Source organism: Cyanistes caeruleus, chromosome 1 (assembly GCF_971803275.1).
Source record: "Cyanistes caeruleus chromosome 1, bCyaCae1.hap1.1, whole genome shotgun sequence".
NCBI classification, from domain to species: Eukaryota; Metazoa; Chordata; class Aves; order Passeriformes; family Paridae; genus Cyanistes; species Cyanistes caeruleus.
In genome coordinates, this window is record NC_141701.1 from 73,514,650 (window position 1) to 73,533,389 (window position 18,740).

The following is an 18,740-nucleotide window of genomic DNA, read 5'->3' on the forward strand; positions in this document are numbered from 1 at the left end:
AAAAGAAGATTACTTGATGCCTGCTTACAAGTCACACTGCATAGTATTTCTCTTTGAGATTTGTCAGCAGTAAAATTAAACATCAGTCAAAAGGGATTTAATGGATTAATTTTTTAATAGATTACTTGAAAACTTCAGCAACATTAATGGAAGACTTTTAGACTGAGCAGTTCAAACGAATCCAAGGCAGGAAGGCAAACACATTTCATTGAAAGTCATAAAATTTTAGCTGCAATAAGTGCATGTCTTTGCATATAAAATTCTATTTATAGTGACTATCAAGAAATGTAGCATGCAGTATTTCTGACAGATCTTCATGAAAGTACTTTATTCAGTCAGACTGCTAGTATCTATGAAAGCATTACCATTTTTCCCAAACTACACTACCTCTTGTCTTGTGTCCCCTGATTCTGACCTGGGAACCATTATTGAATGGAATACGTTAGCAGAACATAGAGGCGCCTATCAGTGTTATGAAGTGATGAAAATGCTTAAGGACACAAAGGAATTGATGTTGCAGAAGTGAATGACGAGATGTTCCCAAAGCCAAAAGAGAAAGTGGTATGGAGATTCTAAAGAAAGTAGATTGGAAAATACTGTATCTCCTCCTAGATTAGCTGAGAATCAGAGATGATCAACAGAGACAAAAAAATCTCCATCCTTTTAGACATATCTTGTTTTTCAGAGTGGGTTAATTGGTAAGGATTTGCACTCATTTCAAGACCCAATTGGGTCTTGAAACTCATGAATATGACATCACTCCAGTAAAGTAAATTATTTACTTCATCAGACATTCCAGGTTAGCAAATCCATTGAATCATACTGAACAGATCAGTGCTCATCAAAAGGCCTAGACCTTTATAATATCAATAAAAGAGTAAAGAAGAGAGAGAAGAAACTTCTATAAATATGACAAAAAGCTAAACCAGACCTGAAATGTTAGGAAAAATACAGAAGTGAATGAAAACGTGAAATTTCAAAAAGTATAAAAATAACATTAAGAATATTCTTGTAGTTCCTTTCATGAGATCTGCTGTATCTCAGAAGCTACATTCAAGCCACTTGAACTCTGAACAGCAATAGTAACTTTAAAACAACTTATTCCTGGGTATAATTTGAATAAAAAAGCAAAATAAACCTTTAAAATCCTATCTTAATAATTGGATTAGATTAAGAATATTTAGCATTATAACTGCTTAGCATCACTTAATATAGCTTTAAATCATAACAGGATAGAGTAAAAAAAATTAAGAACCAAAAAAATTGTACTCCAGGCTGTCTGCACTCTTAACTAATGATGTGCTATTCTCAAAACATACAGTAAATGTAGTAGTGTTTTTCACTAAAGTCAGCATTAATGCACAAAGCTGTACATTAACCATAATATCTTTCTCAATGACTAGTCACAACTGCATCTCTTCACTATGTGTATCCTTCATTATTTTTAACAAAATAAAAGCAATTCATAACCTACATTTTAAGTAAATGCTTTGAATAATCAAAAATGCTTTAAATAATCAAAACATAACAAGGGTTATATTATGCATCATAACAGGGCCTTCTTTAACTTTTATTCATCAAGGGATAAAAATCATGCTTATTGAAATATCGTTGATGTTAGGGTTCCTGTCACAGATTATTTTGTTATTATTGTTATTTTAATAACATGAAAAAAGGCATTTACTGTAATTATATCAATATCCCTTTTTGTTGTTGGGGTCTTTTTTCTAAGCTGAATATAAACTGTCATCTAAATTCTGAAAAGGAGTAAAGCAACATAGTACCAGTGCCTCACTGCAGAAACAGAGATTCATCTTAAAACGGTTGTTTATTCCAGAGCCACCAAAATATAATCCATTTTTAGGTTTTATTAGTAGAGTTTGCTATAGCAAGATTTACATGGATTTAAAATACAGTTCAAAATCAGAACAAAAGTGACTTTTAGATTCTTATAGTGGTAGGGACAGTAATGCACAGTGTCCTCTTCAGATTGGTGCCAAAAATAAAGACTCAAGGAATGTGAAAATCTTAATGTCTTTCTTTGCAAAATATAAATACAGTGCCTTCTTAATTACAGCAATTTATTAACTGAGAACACTGTAAGGAAGTAAGTCTAGAGGAAAGGAATGGAGAACAGGTAGATGAGAAAATACCCAATAATAAAAGTAGTACTCTTCTGACATCTAAATTGGGGTATTTTTTAAACCATAAACAAAAGCTGGGAAACATAAATGCTGCTACAGAAGCTGTTTCAGATTGACTTATGGAATCTACTCCATAAGGAAGTACTTCTCTTTTCAAGAGTAGATTTATAAATACCTTTATGTATGGATAAGCTACATCTCTAGCTCATTTCTTCAACAGGATTAACATGGAGGAAATCAGGAAGCTTTTTGCAAAAGCTTTTCCTAAATATACAGAGTTCCTTATTCCCTTATGTTTACATATCCCTAGGAAGCAACATGCAATATATTGTGATGCAATATATTTAGTAGACTAAGAAAGAAAGTGAAGGTGATGATTACTTCAAATTATTTATAACATCTTCTGTTCTCATTAGGAATTTGTAATGAGATTATTTCTTCCTAACAGCTACATTTATCAATTTACATACAATACATTTCATTGACAAATTATTTGGCTGTGAGCTTCCAAAGATCTGTCAGAGCTTTCAGTGAATCAACAAGAAGGGGAAAATTGGATAGCTGAACTACAAAGTACATAGGATAGGTCCTATGAGTGTAAAAAAGAAAATTCTTGTAATGTTCTCTTAATCTGGTGTTCTGACTAGAAGTGGTTCCATATAGACTAACACTGCCAGATCGATGCTGCTGAAATGCTGTTATTGTGTTAGCTTGAAGTGGGTTTAGATTTAAATACTACTTACAACAAAAAAACAAATTTCTTCACAGGTGATATGAAAGTGAAAAGGAATGGCATAATAGCACCCCAACTATACATGTCTCAGCTTACCGAAGGAAACTTATTCCAATACAAGTCAATACAATGCCCCCTTTAAGGGCAAGATTCCTTAAATACTGGAGCTACATGCAAAGTGTGGCACGAACCTACTGTAAAGATAACAGCAATAGAACTGTCAATTTCTAAAGTTAGGAAAAAAGAACAGAAAAATCCCCACCACAAAGTTGTTTACTAAGTGAATGGGTAAGTTTAAAATTTGCTGTATCAAACACTACAGCTAAATACAACAAAATTCATCATTTTTTTTATCAAGACAAATCATTACAAGACATAGGATCCACTTTTGCTCTGACTGCAGAAATTACTACTGTCAAGAGGATTATATCTTTGAAAACTATGACTACTGGGACGTTTGTAAGTTCCACCAATACATTTCTATTGAAAATCAGTTTCTTAAGATTGCATTGGAAAACAACTATGCTTTTATTAAAACCCAAGAACCCAAACAAAACCATCTTAATAGAAAAATATCTTTGTCATTTGCTAGGGACAGATAAAGTAGCTGGGATAACGGTTTGGCTGGGAGCTTTAGTAACTATTCCCATGTCTGCACTGAAAGGTGATCAGGACTTGCCAAAGCAAGGAAGTACTATGCATGAGGTGAGAGCTTTATTTTATCAAATCACAGTGTCTGGTGATTAAGGTGGATTTTAAATTTAGGCAGTGGAGAAGAATAAAGGTATCAGAAGAGCGGGTGCTCAAGACATAATTCAAGGTTGCATACATAAGGTCAGATGGTGAGAAGCAGAAGGTAGGGATGGTAAAGGAAATTACCATGTCTGACTGCACCAGTTCTTTGAAATATTTCTTTGAAACTCAATATCAAACTTATTTCTTTTCCTCAAGAAAGTAATAAGATAGGCTTTGTTTTCACTGGTGAAACACACACATAAAAAAAGGTGTATTGAGTTCTGGAACACCTTCAGCTGACTGCATTTTGACTTGCTCCTTGTACAAATGCATTGTTACACAACTTCTTTCTCATGACCATTTCTAAACTGCTCAAGGGATAAGTCATGTTTGTGTGGAGGGACATTGTTGTTTACAGGACCAATAGATTTCATAACTTGCAAAATATGTATTAGGAAAAGAACTATCTGCTTGTAATATCTGAACGCAATCCAGTGGAATTGTACCTGTGGAACTGGTCTGCTGCCTAATGCTGCTACTGTAAAGATTCATTTGAATCCCTGTCAGGTATTCTTTGCTTCTTATTTTTCTGTACAACCTTCCAGTCGTGCAGATATCCTAATAACCAGATCAGGAACTGACATGCAGATGTGATGACTGCTGATAGCAGCAAATGAATCCAGTAAGATATCTTCAAAATTGCTCTGAGATTTTTCAGACTGAGTAGCCAGGATAAGTGGATATTTTCAACTTTAGTCTTTGAGCCTCCAGCTCTAAGGAAAGAACACAGATCTGACTCCTCTGCCTCATCCACTTCTTCTGCTCTTCTCTAGACTCTGTCCCTGTTTTTTCCTCATCTGTCTTCAACCCACTCTTCTCAAGTCTCCAGTTTTGACCAATCTACACTTTATAGACTGAATTTGCATTCTACCAGATGCCTAATCCACATTTTGAACAAATGTTCCTCTTCTCTAATTTTCACCCATACATGCATTAACTGGGATGTTAAATGCAGCTGGAAATCTTCTTGACCTCTTGCCACTGGACTCAAAGGATGCCTCCTTGCCCTGCCAGCATGGAAAGTAGGATGCAATAATGCTGAAGAGACTTGCCTCGAAGCTCCATTATTCTGCCCCATCATACAACACACTGGAAGAAGGCAAAAAGCACTGTAGGAAAATAGGGAATTATCTCCATAATTGTGCAAAGGTACGTTTAATTCCTCTGATAATAGCAATTTCTTTTGGTGCAAATTTATAAAAACAGCAATAAAGTTGCTTAGCTTCAAAACCTCAGTATGTGCATTTTGAGAAGGAAATACTTAACCTGGAAGGTGAAGCTTATCAAAATAAGGAACAACTGAAATCCTGGTTTCATACAAAGCAGCAGGCAACTTTACTGACAAACAGCACTTTGGTCTCTGTCCACAGTTTCTCAGAACTGACTCCTTGAAGCACCTTGGACACCTTACTTCTGTTTCAATGTTTGATGTTGATTGCTCATGGCCATTTCTTACTGACATCATGTTACAGGATTCATTCTCAGCTGTAATCTACATCTAAGATATCACAAAAATGCTATCTAGTGCCTTTGACTCACAAGCAATAAGCACTAAAAATGAACTTTCCTGGAGAAGTTTTATCAAACTTGCCTGCAAACACTCTAAATTCAAGAACTTTTTAATAAGGCACGTTCCCTCAGTATATCCTTAATTTTGTCTTACTCCTACCCTATCCAAAAACATTTTGACATACAATAAGGAAGGATGCGGACAAAAAGAATGTTGTCAAATTATTCAAGCAGTGCCCAGTGAGGAGAGATAGAAGGGCTGTACAAAAATAGACTTGTCACTCATGCCCCGTTCTTGATAGATATTCTACATATCTACAGGTTTCAAATGATAATTTTTATTATTGTATCTTTGGGCAAACTACTGCAGTGCTTATCTACCCTTTATGATAAACTTAACTGTCCTGATTTTTCAGCAAATAGTTTGTGAACAGTAGGCTGAACACAGAATCCCACTTTATAAGACATAACCAAGTTTTACATTAGCAATATATTTCATAAGATCAGCATTTCCATGCATATTCCAAATTAGTCATACTCAAGTGTCAGGCCTTCAAAAACGCATTTAAATTGTGAATGCAAAATTTGGAAACGGTTTTCAAATAGCTTTCAAATAACTTAGTAGCTTGCCAAAAGTGCACTAAGGTAGAGAATATACTATTAAGTACAATCCTCATTGGCTCACATATCAGTAAAAGCTGGTATGTAAAGTATCAGCTTTTTCTGTTGTCATTCTGCTTTTTTTGTGGTTTTTCTTATGTTCTTTTTCCTGTATTATTCCTATATGCTCTGTATTAATAAAACAGAAGACATAATGAAGAACTTGAGAGAGAATATAAATGACAATTGGCAGCTCCATATAAGGCTTTCAAACTATAAGACACTTTCTTAGGGCAGAAAAATGTTCATATCCTTACGGTCATAACTTTTCTTTATTGAGATTAAATGAAAATCTGATAATTATTTATTTAACATGCCAGTGTAATGAGCTTGGCAATGCTGAATATTACTGTGTTACTCCTCTCATGGAGATGATATCTCTGGAGGGTATTCAGCAAGCAGAAAGAGAGGGAGAGTAGCTGTGGAAAAGGTGTTTTAAAAGTCCTGTTGGAATTTGTGCCTTCAGAGATATATATATCTGGGAATGATATGATCCATACCACTGCTGTAAAAGATATGGATGTACTGTAAAAAACAAAATTACACCAAACCTGGTTGTTTGGACATATGTTGGAAACTTGCCTTTCAGCAACAGAAGTTTCTCTGCTCCAAAACTATGAAACCAGTTAATTTTCGACAGAGGATAACAGGACTAATCTGTTTTCTTGATATGTCTCATTGTGGAGAACCAGCACAAAGAAGCTACAAATATTCTAGTAACAAAAATACAAAAAAAATTGTACAACCTTTAACTTCATCTCATATTTTTTCTTTTGTACCAATTTCTTATCTCGGTATTTTTTAAACCATTTCCTTCAATACTGGACATACAGTAAACTGAGTACAGACAAGCTCAAACTTTATCTGAGATCAGATTGTTTGGAATGATCAGATGACAAGTCAGATACTCTAATCCAGTAAAATGTCATTCTTTAGAATATAATTAACTAGGGACATTACTAATATTAATTGTGCCAACTGTTCCAGCCATAATTAATTTCCTAGAGTGACATTTTCTGCAAATATTTTTCTTTTGGTGGATTCAAACTAATTTATTGACCAAGTCTAATAGTATACAGAGTTCATCACATTTCAGGTCTCTAGGTCTCACAATCAAAACATCTAGAGGTACCAAATACAAGGTGATACTGAGGTATTGAAAATATCATCCTCAGTATTTCCCTGTGTCCTAAATCCTTTTCTCTGAATTGAACACTCTTACACGTGGTGGTACACACAACACCAGGAACATCGACTATTGATGTCAAACTGTGTAGGAAATTAGGCCTGACACTCTGTAAGAGTTACAACAACAAGCAGAATCTGCCCATTCTACTTCTGGACAACTTATTGTATTCCACAAAATTCTGATGTCCAAGATGTCGGAATCAGAGAAACACAGAATATTCTGGGTTGGAAAGGACCCACCCGGATCATCAAGTCTCCCAGTCCCTGGCCCAGCCCAGGACACCCCAGGAGTCACACCATGTGACTGAAAGCATTGTCTAAATGCTTCTTGAATTATCAGGTTTGGTGCTGTTACCACTTTCCTGGGGAGCCTGTTCCAGTGCCCAACCACACTCCAGGTAAAAAACTTTTTCCTGATATCCATCTTAAACCTCCCCTGGCTCAGCTTCATGTTGTTTTGGCTCCTATCACTGCTCACAAGAGTGAAGAGATTGGCACCTGCGTCTCCACTTTCCCATCTTGAGAAGTGCCTTAATGCTGTGTTTGGGCATGGAAATCAGTAGCCCAATTTTCAGAAGTGCTTCCAGCTATTTTCAGAAGGATTCCAGCTATTACCTAGCTGGGAACACATAAGCACAATGACTGTCAACCATCAGCTAGCAATCCTAGCATCCCAACAAAGTCACCGACATTTTTGTGGTAGCTTAGTTGATTATCAGGAAAGATGAATACTGTGGGGAAGAATCCCTCAATGACTTAGTTAAGCTACAGACTGAAAACTGACAGGGAAAAAAAACTCAAACAAACATCAAAACAAAACAAACCAACCTTTTAAAATGTGGCCAAGCATTAAAACCACATTGTTCATTCTTAATTATGGTCTGAAAAAGGCTGCTTCTGTTTCTTTTCTTCTGAGATAATACAAATGAACTCCTTAAGGATTCTGAATGTAAGAAAAATACCATCTTTTCAACCTTTTCTAAGAAAATCTCTGTGTTTTGCTATTTTGTTTTTGGTTTAGTTGCGTTTTTTTTCAGTAGTGATGTTTTTCAAACGTATTTTTTTGGATGCATGCCTTCCAGAGATGGCAAAGAACTCAAATAATGCAAACACTTCAATGAAAACCTTCTGGTATAACAAACTCTTTCACATTTTCCCAGTGTTCTGTTCTAACTGAATGATTCCTTCCAGCTAATTTTATTTTCCTTCTGGCTTAACAGCATTCTAGCCAAAACTAGGTTTCCTAGCAAAGAATGGTAGGATGTTTTTAACCTCTTCTACCTTGAAACCCACAACATGTTTTTACTAGGATATTCTACTTTATCACAAGCCCACACATTATAAGTTTTACAAAAGATCTAGAAATATATCTAGATAATGCCATGCTTAACATTAACAAAACCCTCTTCAGGAGTAGAGCAATCTGCATCTTTTTGAAAAGTTCTACCTGACCTGGTCACTTAAAGCAACATAAAATTATTGTGATATAAAGGGGGGAAAAAAAGACAAAAAAACCCCTACAAAATGTATATATAACAATATAACAGCTAATTAATTGACTTGCAGAACTTGTGACGAATATTTTCAGAATCATACATTTTCAAAAACATGCATTCTTTTATTGCCATTTTAGATTTTATTTCAGATAAACTTTTTTATTAATTTAGTTGACAAAAGTTCACCCAAACATGAATTGTTAAGCTTTACACAATCCACAATGATGAGCAACAGTGTATGAAAAAACTTAAAGCTTATTCAGCTTCTGAACTACTAAGCAAACACATTGCAGAATGAGAAGAATTTTGAGCTACAGCACTTGCTGACAAAAGTTTAGTAAAATCTTCTCTTACCACTGGTGAAATGTCCATCTCTTTAAAGAACATCACTTTTAAAAATCATGTTAAAAACAGCCATGCTATCAGCTTCTTTTTAAAAGAATAAGTACAAAAACTTTAACCGGTATTTTTATAGGTAATGATAAAATACTGATCCTTTTAAATTCTGCTCTGCAATAACTGTTGACCTCTTTGGTTTGTTGTTTTTTTTTCTTTTTAAAAAGTTAGCTTTCTAATTTACTTGTAATTAAAAGGAATTTTTAATTTTTGTTTTCAGGTTAGAAGCTTCCCAGTAGCATTTGGGGATATTACTGTAAGCAAACCAATGTGAAAAAGTTTAACACATTTAACTGATAAATCTTGAGTTGACAAAGAACCACAATGCAGGCTAAATTACTTTCTGCATGCATTGAAATGTATGTTCTATATGTCTGATGGTGTATAAATTTTACTTGAAAGTTGCAGTGGTTTTTACACGGGACTGTTGATCAAACTCTTTCCATTAAAAAAAACCTGTTCTGTCCTCCTAATATGACAAAAAAATCTTGGTCTTTTGGCTCATATTTTGCTCCAGAATCCATACTATCCATGTATTTTTCAACTTTGTTTTAATACTTATATTCTTATTTTAATACCCACATTCTCAAGCAAAAGCAAACACATTAACCACTTCAGATAAGAGAGTTGTTTTTTTTTCTCTGAAATACCTGAATAGAATCATAGAATATCTTGAGTCAAAAGAGACTCACAAAGATCATTGGCTTCTGGCCCTGCACAGGACAGCCCTAAGAATCTGACCATGTGTCTGACTTATCTAAATGCTTCTTGCATTCTGGTAGCCTTGATGCGATGGTCACTTCCTTGTAATTTGATGGGAAAAATATAATACTGAAATACTAATAAAACTCTATTTCCAGGATTTATGAAGAAATAGTAATAAAAAGCACAGGAAAACTCAGGTGGGAACAGAAAGTCCTTATTATTTCCAGAGATGGAAATTTTAGAACCTATCAATACAACCTGTTCAATATTTTTATTGATGACATGGATGAGGGAATTGAATCCTTCATTAGTAAATTTGCCAACAACAGTAAGCTGGGAGCATGCGTTGATCTGTTGGAAGGTAGGAGGGCTTTGCAGAGAAACCTGGAATGGTTGGATGGATGGGCAGAGTCCAACAAGTTTAATAAGTCCAAGTACCAGGTCCTGCATTTTGGCTACAATAAGCCCCTGCAATGTTATAGGCTGGGATGGTGTGGCTGGACAGTGCCCAGGCAGAAAGGGACCTGGGGGTACTGGTGGCAGCCAGCTGAACATGAGCCAACAGTGTGCCCTGGTGGCCAAGAAGGCCACTGGCATCCTGGCCTGGATCAGGAATAGTGTGGCCAGCAGGAGCAGGGAGGTCATTCTTCCCCTTGGTACTGGGCACTGGTGAGGCCACACCTGGAGTGCTGTGTCCAGTTCTGGGCCCTCAGTTTAGGAAGGACATTGAGACACTGGAGCACGTCCAGAGGAGGCAACAAGGCTGGTGAGGGGCTTGGAACACAAGCCCTGTGAGGAACAGCTGAGGGAGCTGGGGTTGTTTAGCCTGGAGAAAAGGAGACTCAGAGGTGACCTTATCAATCTCTACAACTCCCTGAAAGGTGGGTGTGGTCAGGTGGGGGTTGGTCTCCTTCACCAGATAGCAACTGACAGAATGAGAGGACACAGTCCCAAGCTGTGGCAAGGGAAATATAAGTTGGCTATAAGGAAAAAGTTTTTTATAGGAAGGGGGATAAAGTACTGGAATGGTCTGCCTGGGGAGGTGGTGGAGTTACCATCCCTGGATGTGTTTAAAAAAAGACTGGATGTGGCACTCAGTGCCATGGTCTAGTTTTTGGTGTTAGGGCATGGGCTGGACTCAGTGATCTTGGAGGTCTCTTCCAACCTAGTCATTCTGTTGAATTCTGTGACAATGTTTAACCAATTTTATGGTGAAAAACACTTTACACATAATTAGAATGTTCTGTGTTCCAATTTCTCTGTCACCTATCATTCTACCCCAATGCACTTCTGAGAACACTCTTGTGCTGTCTTCTGTATGTCCTTCCTTTACCTGACTGCAAGCAGAAGACTAACCCCTCCTGACCCTTCTCTTGTTGCACTTAAAACCCTTTGTTTCCTCAGCCTCTTTTCACACCCCAGGTGCTCTCTAGCCTCTTGCCTTCCTGGCAGCCCTGCATAGAACCTGCTTTAGCATGCTGATGTCTTTCTTGTAGGGGAATGCTCAAAACTGGATGAGGCACTCAAGATGTATCCTCAAGGGCTTCAAACAGAAAGGATGAATCACTTGACTTGGTCTGTTGGCTACACTTATACTGCTGCAGCCCAAGGTGCAGCTGTCCTGTGCTGCAAGGACACACTGCTGACTCAGAGAATCACTTAGGCTGGAAAAGATCTCCAAGGTCCTGAAGGTCTTTTTCTGTAAGGTTGTTTTCTATTCCTGGCTGTGTTGTAAACAAGGGGATACTCCATCCCAGATGCATTTTCAAGTAATTTATGAATTTCAACTTGATAACTTCCATTCAGCTCATTTCTCCAGTCTGTGCAGGTCTAGGTTGCAGCAGCCTCACCTCTATGAGGCCACTGGATTTGTCAATCCTTAATATTAAATATCTACAAGGACTACTTTATATCCTTTCCCAATAAGCAGCCTAAATTAGACCTAACACTGACAGCTGTACAGGAAAACTGTAATTGAAATTTTATTTATTTGACCATCACAGCAGTAGCTGTCTACCTATGTCACAACATATCCCAGCTATTTCTTCAGTGTTCTTGAAATGAAGGATCTTATGAGTTTATCAATTAGACTTGCTTTATTTTTTTTTTTTTAGTGAATCTGAAAAAAATTTATCTACATAAGGAAAACATAAGTTTCCTGGTAGTAAAGTGTGAAAAACATAGGCATTTCTAAGTGAGAGAACTCTACTGAGAAAAGCATATACAAAGCAGGTATGTTTTCCATGTTATTCAGTTTATTAGACTGCATTTTTGCTACTTGTAATATACAGAAATTTCAGTATACTGCTTCAGGCACTCAGGCGCAAATGCCAGTCTATTCAAGAGACTTTCAATAACAAATGGCACATCACTTCTACCAATTTCAGGAGCGAGTAGAAATTCAGTTGAGAAAAAGTCTCTTGGCTGACCAGTTTGCAAACACTGTGTTCAAAGAAGAGTAGGCTAGGCTTGAGCTACACTCTTCAGTTTGAACACTAAGGCTCCTTCAAAAAAAAAAAAAATCCAAAACAACAAAAATACCGAAGAAACTGCTCAAAACAGTGATAAAGAATATGAAACAGAAACTAAAAGTTTTAAGGATTTGCTAACAGTACATTTCTTTTATATGTGCTTAAGGTTATCTTTAACTATGAAGAACTCTAAAAATATGCTAGCATCTAGTTGCTCCCCCCCTCCATACCAAAGAGAGTGACAGACTGATAGATCTGGTCCAGAAGGAATAAGCACTTCAGCTGGAGGAATGGACCAGCATAGAATATGACTCCTTATGGAGTGTATCATGAAATTTTAATATTCAGCAGGCTGAGTAATGAACTGTTCATAGTCTGCCAACAAGGAAACCAAGGAAAGGAAGAGCTCACAAGCTTTATCCTAACTCATGGTCTAAATCCTTTTTAGCAAAATTCCTATTGAATACAGTTGCAAATTCCCTAAAAAAATGACTACAGATCAAGGATATGTAAAAGAACACAATGCTAAAGAAACATTCTCAAATGTGGATGAGCACTGGAAAGTCACCATAGCAGGCAGAAATGTACTTGACTTCATTTTGTATTTGTGTTAATTCCAAGCCCCTCCAATGATGATTTAGAATTTTTTGGGCAGAAGATTACTCGTTTAATACATATGGGATAAACAACCAAACATAAACAGTATTAGATCATTATTTCCTCTTTACATCACTTGCCAAGTCTAGGACAGCTATCTAACTGTAAGCTTTCGATGTCATCTTCTGCAAAACAGTATTTCAGGTATTTCTTAAAATGTTTTTAGTTGAAATGCTAGAAACTCCTGGTCACATGTAAAACATTTCAAGGGCAAATTACAGATGTCAAAAATATGCATAAAATCTCTTCTATTATTCTATTCTGTTATTCTTCTGTTATTCACAGACAGATTAGCAGTCCAGTTACTGAACTTCTTGAATAACTCATGTCTCAGAGCTCATTCTGAGTCATCCAACCTTGATATCTCAAAAGTATAACTTTATAAATAATAAAAAAGTTCACCAAGGAAACATCTCCTGCACAACAAGAAATTTCCCAAACTTCATACCACTGACTGGAATAATCCTAAAATAACAGCATTATTTAAACAAACCTCAGTAGTATTACTCAAACGTATTTCAGATAACTCTCTTGAAATGCAGTTATACCATATATAAAATTTAAAGTGCTAGGGAAGCACACTTGACATACCAATATAGGCCATGCTTAAACAATTTTAATTAACATACTTCCTCTAACGTTAACGAGTCTACATGGTGACAAACTTTATATAAAGTAAGAATTTATCCTAAGGAGTTAATTCTCACCTGATTTATTTAAGGAATATTTAAGGAATGCTTACATTTAAGTCAACTTCATGTACAGTTTCTGAATTAGTGACAGATTTTTCTGACTTTTGCCATTTTAATTTAACTTGCATTCCATATTTTTGTTACATCTTTGGCATTCTACTAAATAATTATTTCCTACTTACCACGGAAGAATTATTAATTTGATTGAAGTATAGTTTGAATAGCTTAAACTGAGAAAGTGATCAATGCTTTCTGTATTTTTACTACAATTATCACGCAAAAGTTGGCACTAAGCTTGGAATGTCATACTTCACATTATCTATTCATATTTCCACTGATAAAAACAGAAGACGTGTCTTTAGTACTTATTTTTTTTTCTCAATTCTTGAAAATCAAGTACCATCATCTTACATTTATTAGGTTCACTGAGAAAACAAAGAAACACACCTATCAAGAAGCTAAAAAATGCAGTCTTTACTTCCACTAAATTCACCAAGACATCAGTTTCCTTTTGTTACAATTTCTTAAATAAACTTGTCATCCTCCAAACAACGTACCAGAACAATTTCTTGAAATAAACCAATGTTTAAACAAAGAGAGTGATTTATATCTTCTTACTACATTTTGATGACAGGTCAGTAGCTTTACATAATTCATTCTAAAGTTTTTAATACCCTGAATTATGAAATAATGATTAAACAGGTTCACAAAACTTACCAGTACATTTCTGCAATTATGAAACTAAAAATCTTCAGCTCAAAATTACAGCTCTATTGATGGTGGAAACAAGTTGCTGATAATCCATTCAAACTCCAGCAAAGCAATGAATTCCAAATGTGACTGCTATTTTGTTACTGGACAAAGAAGATACAAAATTGCAAGAAATTTTCTTTTTAAAAAGTAAGTCATATTGCAAATTTTCAAACTCTACTAAAATCTCACACTCTCTAGAGTATATTTTTTTTTTACAAAAATATTATCAAACTTGTTCTTGGTGATAACTCATAACAGCAACAAAATTTACTAATTATAAAGACATCAACGATATGTACATTACCTAATGCTGCTCATGCTTCCAGTTTCTGATCCAAGCTTACATCTCTCCAGCTGGCTGGCTACAATCTGACGTTCAGCCTCAAGTTCTCGAGTCAGTCTCTCAAACTGTAGTTCCTGAAAAAAGTAAGTTAAACCATTTGCTTTGACTTCTCTTGAGATTAAGAAGGAATTTCAGCACAAAAAATGAAATGTGTGCAAGAACTATTAGCATAATACCTTATAACAAAGCTTTCTTTTTTATCCTTTTTTTAACACATTCAAAGTTCACATTTTTGTGGTGACACCTACTTGTTCCTTCATTTATTTTAACAATGTATGTCATAGAACGAGATAGTTTATCAGGAATGAAATTTCTAAATATATTAAAAAATCTAGCCTACAGAGTTCATGCAGATCTCTCAGTAACAGAGATCTCAGCAAACTGACCTAAATGTAATCACAAGTAAGTACAATTTGTGTTACTGAAAAAAAGATGTTAAATTCTGTGGATAATCCTGTGGTAAGAAAAGTTTCTCAACTTAAAAAGATAACCATCACAGTATACACCAGTGAAATTAACTAAATTGAAGGTGTGTCTAAATTGAAGGTGATGGTCTGAGCACAGCTTACTTTCTGCAGTTAATGATATGCAGTAGGGAAGTTCAAGTAGTTTTGGCCAAATGCTAAAATTCCTACCACTAATTTAATTTATTTTGTTTTATTCTGTCAAGCAAACCAAACCAGTCCTACCAGATAAGATTTTTCCACAAAGCTTATAAAGGTACTTATAAAGTGTTTTTGTTTTTATACAAAAAAGAATATTTTTCTATTTAAAAAAAAAAAAAGTAACCCAAATATAATTAAAATTCCCCCCATTTCTTAAAGGGCGACATTTCTCACATATTGTAGCATTAGTTTTATCAAATAAAAGAATTAGATACATTTAGGGAGTTAAGGTCATTGTAAATTTGTCGAATGTTGCTGTCCTTTCATTTTGGTCAGTAACATTGCATTATTTTCACAGATAAACAAAAACATCCCTCCTGCCCCTTTTATTTAGGTTTGTTGAAGGCTCAAGGAGAAATATTTTGCAAATCCATTTCTTAAATAATTCCATTATCTACATAAATTAATCCATTATCTCTTTCTCCCTCTTCTTTTTCCAAAATGACCTCCCTGTAAAGGAAAGGTATGGGAGGGAGTCCCTTGAATAACTCCCCAGCAAGGTCCTGCCGGGTAAAACAGCACTGGAAATTACTGGAGTCACGATTTATGTCTATCAAGTGACATTGAAGGACTTAGTACTTGAGAGAAAGGAAGAAATGGTAGAAGTCAAGTAGGATTTTTAAGTGTTCATTCTAAATCCTACCTAAAACCTCTGACAAAGTAATCAAGGGTAAATGAAGGCATTGAACTTTTCAAATCTCTGAAATGAGGCAAATGATAATTGAAATGTAAGAATTAACTGGCTGGTGGTCATTCTGCTTAATTCAGCTGGATCACTCCTCTCTGTTTCTCCTGCTATTGTCACGGAATAACTTCTGTCCTGTAGTATGAGTAAAGGGAGACTTCTACATAGGTTATATTCAGCATGAAATAGTGAATATTTAAATGGCTACTGACTATGTGACAAGGCATGTTTAACTGTAAATTTATTATTCCAAACAAATCTATACAGATTTGTTTGACACTGAAAATCAGATTGATGTAAAGACCAAAATATCACAGCTCATTAAATGTCAACAGTGCTATAAAAATCAATAGTTAATAATATTCTCTGCACATTTTTGTAGTGTGCAGAAATATCTTTTTCACTGTTGTTTGAAGATACGATTAACAAAAATCACCTGACAATAATCACCTATTTCATATATGCCTCCTTCACAGAGAGCATTTCTCTCACCTAGAAGAATCAATTGCCTAAAAAGCTGGAGACGGCCTATCAGCTTTCCAAGAGTTATTATTCAAATCCAGGCCTTGTTTGCATAAAATAAAATCCTTAATGCAGAAAGGATTGTAACAGAAATATTACTAAATTGTTGAAGTATGAAAAATCAAAGTGGTACAGTATTTGCCATGCCAGCATGCTTAAATGAAAGCATGCAAGCCTGGAGAAATTTTGATAGTATAAAATACCCAAGAAAATCTAACTGATCATTATGTTTACTTTAAAAACACAAGCAGAACTTTTAACAGCTATTCTGTCCCACTGCATTTTTTAAGCCACTTGATTCTATCACAACAATGCAAATTTTGGTGTTTAGCATAGATTTTCATCCAGTCAGTTCAGCTCTCATCATCCCAAGTGAGGCAGATCAGATGTGCTCTTTGCCATGGCTTAGCATGGGCACTTGTCTTATCTGCCTAGTAAGAAGGAACAGTTCTCCCCACAATGCTGCTAAGAGAATGTTAAGCACCAAGAATTTGTGAACAAATGCTTCTCACTCTATGTCGTCCACCTGCCTTTTTCTAGACAAAAAAGTGCAGCTCATGGTGTTCTTTAAGTCTAGTAGGGGTGCAAACAACAGTTCTCTAGTCTCTCTTTTTTGTCCATGCTATCCCAAGACAATTAAATACAGAAATGCCCCAAACCTATTTTACTGAAATACTTCAAAAGCAAATATTATTTTGCCTTTTTTTTTCTTCAACTGTCTGGATTGTATATCTTCTCATTTCTTTTCTATGCTTTGTATTCCTTCAGCTAATCACACTTTTCCAGAAACTTCTAGATTTCCTCAACTAATATCCTTTTGCTGTCATTACTTTGTCCCCAGAATGTTTTTTGGCTCACGATTCTAGTCTCCAAAATACACTTTTCTACTCTTCACTTTGTCATTTATTTTTCTTTCCTGCTTACTGCTTTCTGTTCTCTTCTGCCTTCCATCTTTCTTTCATTTCCTAGCACATTTCATGATTCATCCTCCACTAAATCTCTTTCTGTTCCTATTACACTAAGTGCTACTCCAGCAAATGCCCTAAACTGATTGGTTTAAGGAGTTTCTCTCATTCTCTCTCTCTCCTTGGTTCCTTATTGTGTTCTGTTCTTAAGATGTACAAACTGATGTTTTCTCATTTCATTGCCCACATTATTTAAGTCCTGCCCTGAAGAGATGACTAGAAAAGGACAGTTGTACCTACATTACTCATCAAGCAGGAAGCAGAGATGTACCTGATCAGTTAAGAAATAAATAATCTTGGGATTGTAATACATGAAAATGACGAGGAAACATGAACAGAAACTTCACTACTAGCTTTATAATTGCTACTATTTTTTATTTAATTATCTTCTGTCAGGTGCCACCAGAAATCAGAAATGAAAGGAAGGAGACAAAAGGTGGGGAGGTGCGATATGTGCAGGGCCAAACAATTATAACTTGAAGAATTATTTTCCACATTAAATTTAATAAGCAACTGGTTTTGGTATTCCCTCATGCCATGAAAAAGGCGCAGATCCACAGGGTTGCCTTTGGACTGAAAAAATGAAAGAAGAATTCAAGTAAGACTTGTGAATCTGTTTTCCCTCATACCAAGAAATCCTGGCAGAAAACAAATTAATAAGCTTCCTTCCCTTTGTTTGGAAAGCAGTGAGAGTGACTAATATTTGAATAAATCCATATGTTTAGATTTCAAGCAGCTGTCACAGTGCTTGACAGAAAGAAGACAGAAACCACAAATAGCATTTGCTTACATTTTATAAAAATAATCACCAAACCTGACTCCATCATTTGTCTTATTTGTTGTGTTTACAATCATTTTCACCAGTTCATGCCACGTTGTGTTATCTTCACAACTTTCTATTATTTATCTGAATTGAGCTAATAAGAACATCAAAATTAAAAGCAAATTCCTACTCACTGATTATGCAAATCTGTTGTCAAGACAATTGCAGAATGAAGAACAGCAGAAACTACAATGCAACATCAAAATTAATTTACATAATAAGATGTCAAGAGCAGCCTCAAGGACTGTGCTGCAAAGGGCAATAATGCTCAAGCAAGTGCCCATGCAAAGGCACTACAAAGTGCAGTGATCAGTACAGCAGTCCTTAGAACTTAGCACCAGGAGAGGGTGTGGGAGTGCAAAGTCACCAGAGATCAGAGATAATGATGAGAGTAATTCAGAGAAACCACTCAAGAGAGCAACTTGGAAAGGGAGGAACTTCATGATAACCTTATCAAATTGTTTTGAAGTGATACAAAGTATTTATCTGCTAGGGCCTGAAGTAATTTATGTTTAAAAATTGGTATCTGTTCACAACC

General features: G+C 35.5%; 1 protein-coding gene across 21 annotated transcripts in view; it reads right to left on the minus strand.

Moving 5' to 3' along the window:
• The window catches only part of CTNND2 (catenin delta 2), a 693,808-nt gene that overhangs the window by 407,786 nt on the left and 267,282 nt on the right, over nt 1-18,740 (minus strand). For 17 of the 21 annotated variants that reach the window (XR_015289263.1, XM_086897815.1, XM_086897796.1 and 14 more), the window contains one exon: nt 14,504-14,616. Coding sequence is in view for 20 of the 21 variants with exons in the window: in XM_086897815.1 (XP_086753941.1) it covers nt 14,504-14,616 (113 nt within the window). In the remaining variant the exon portion in view is untranslated. Of the gene's footprint in view, nt 1-14,163; nt 14,301-14,503; nt 14,617-18,740 lie in introns of all 21 variants that reach the window. The other 4 variants (XM_086897846.1, XM_086897841.1, XM_086897855.1 and 1 more) reach the window with 1 other exon arrangement.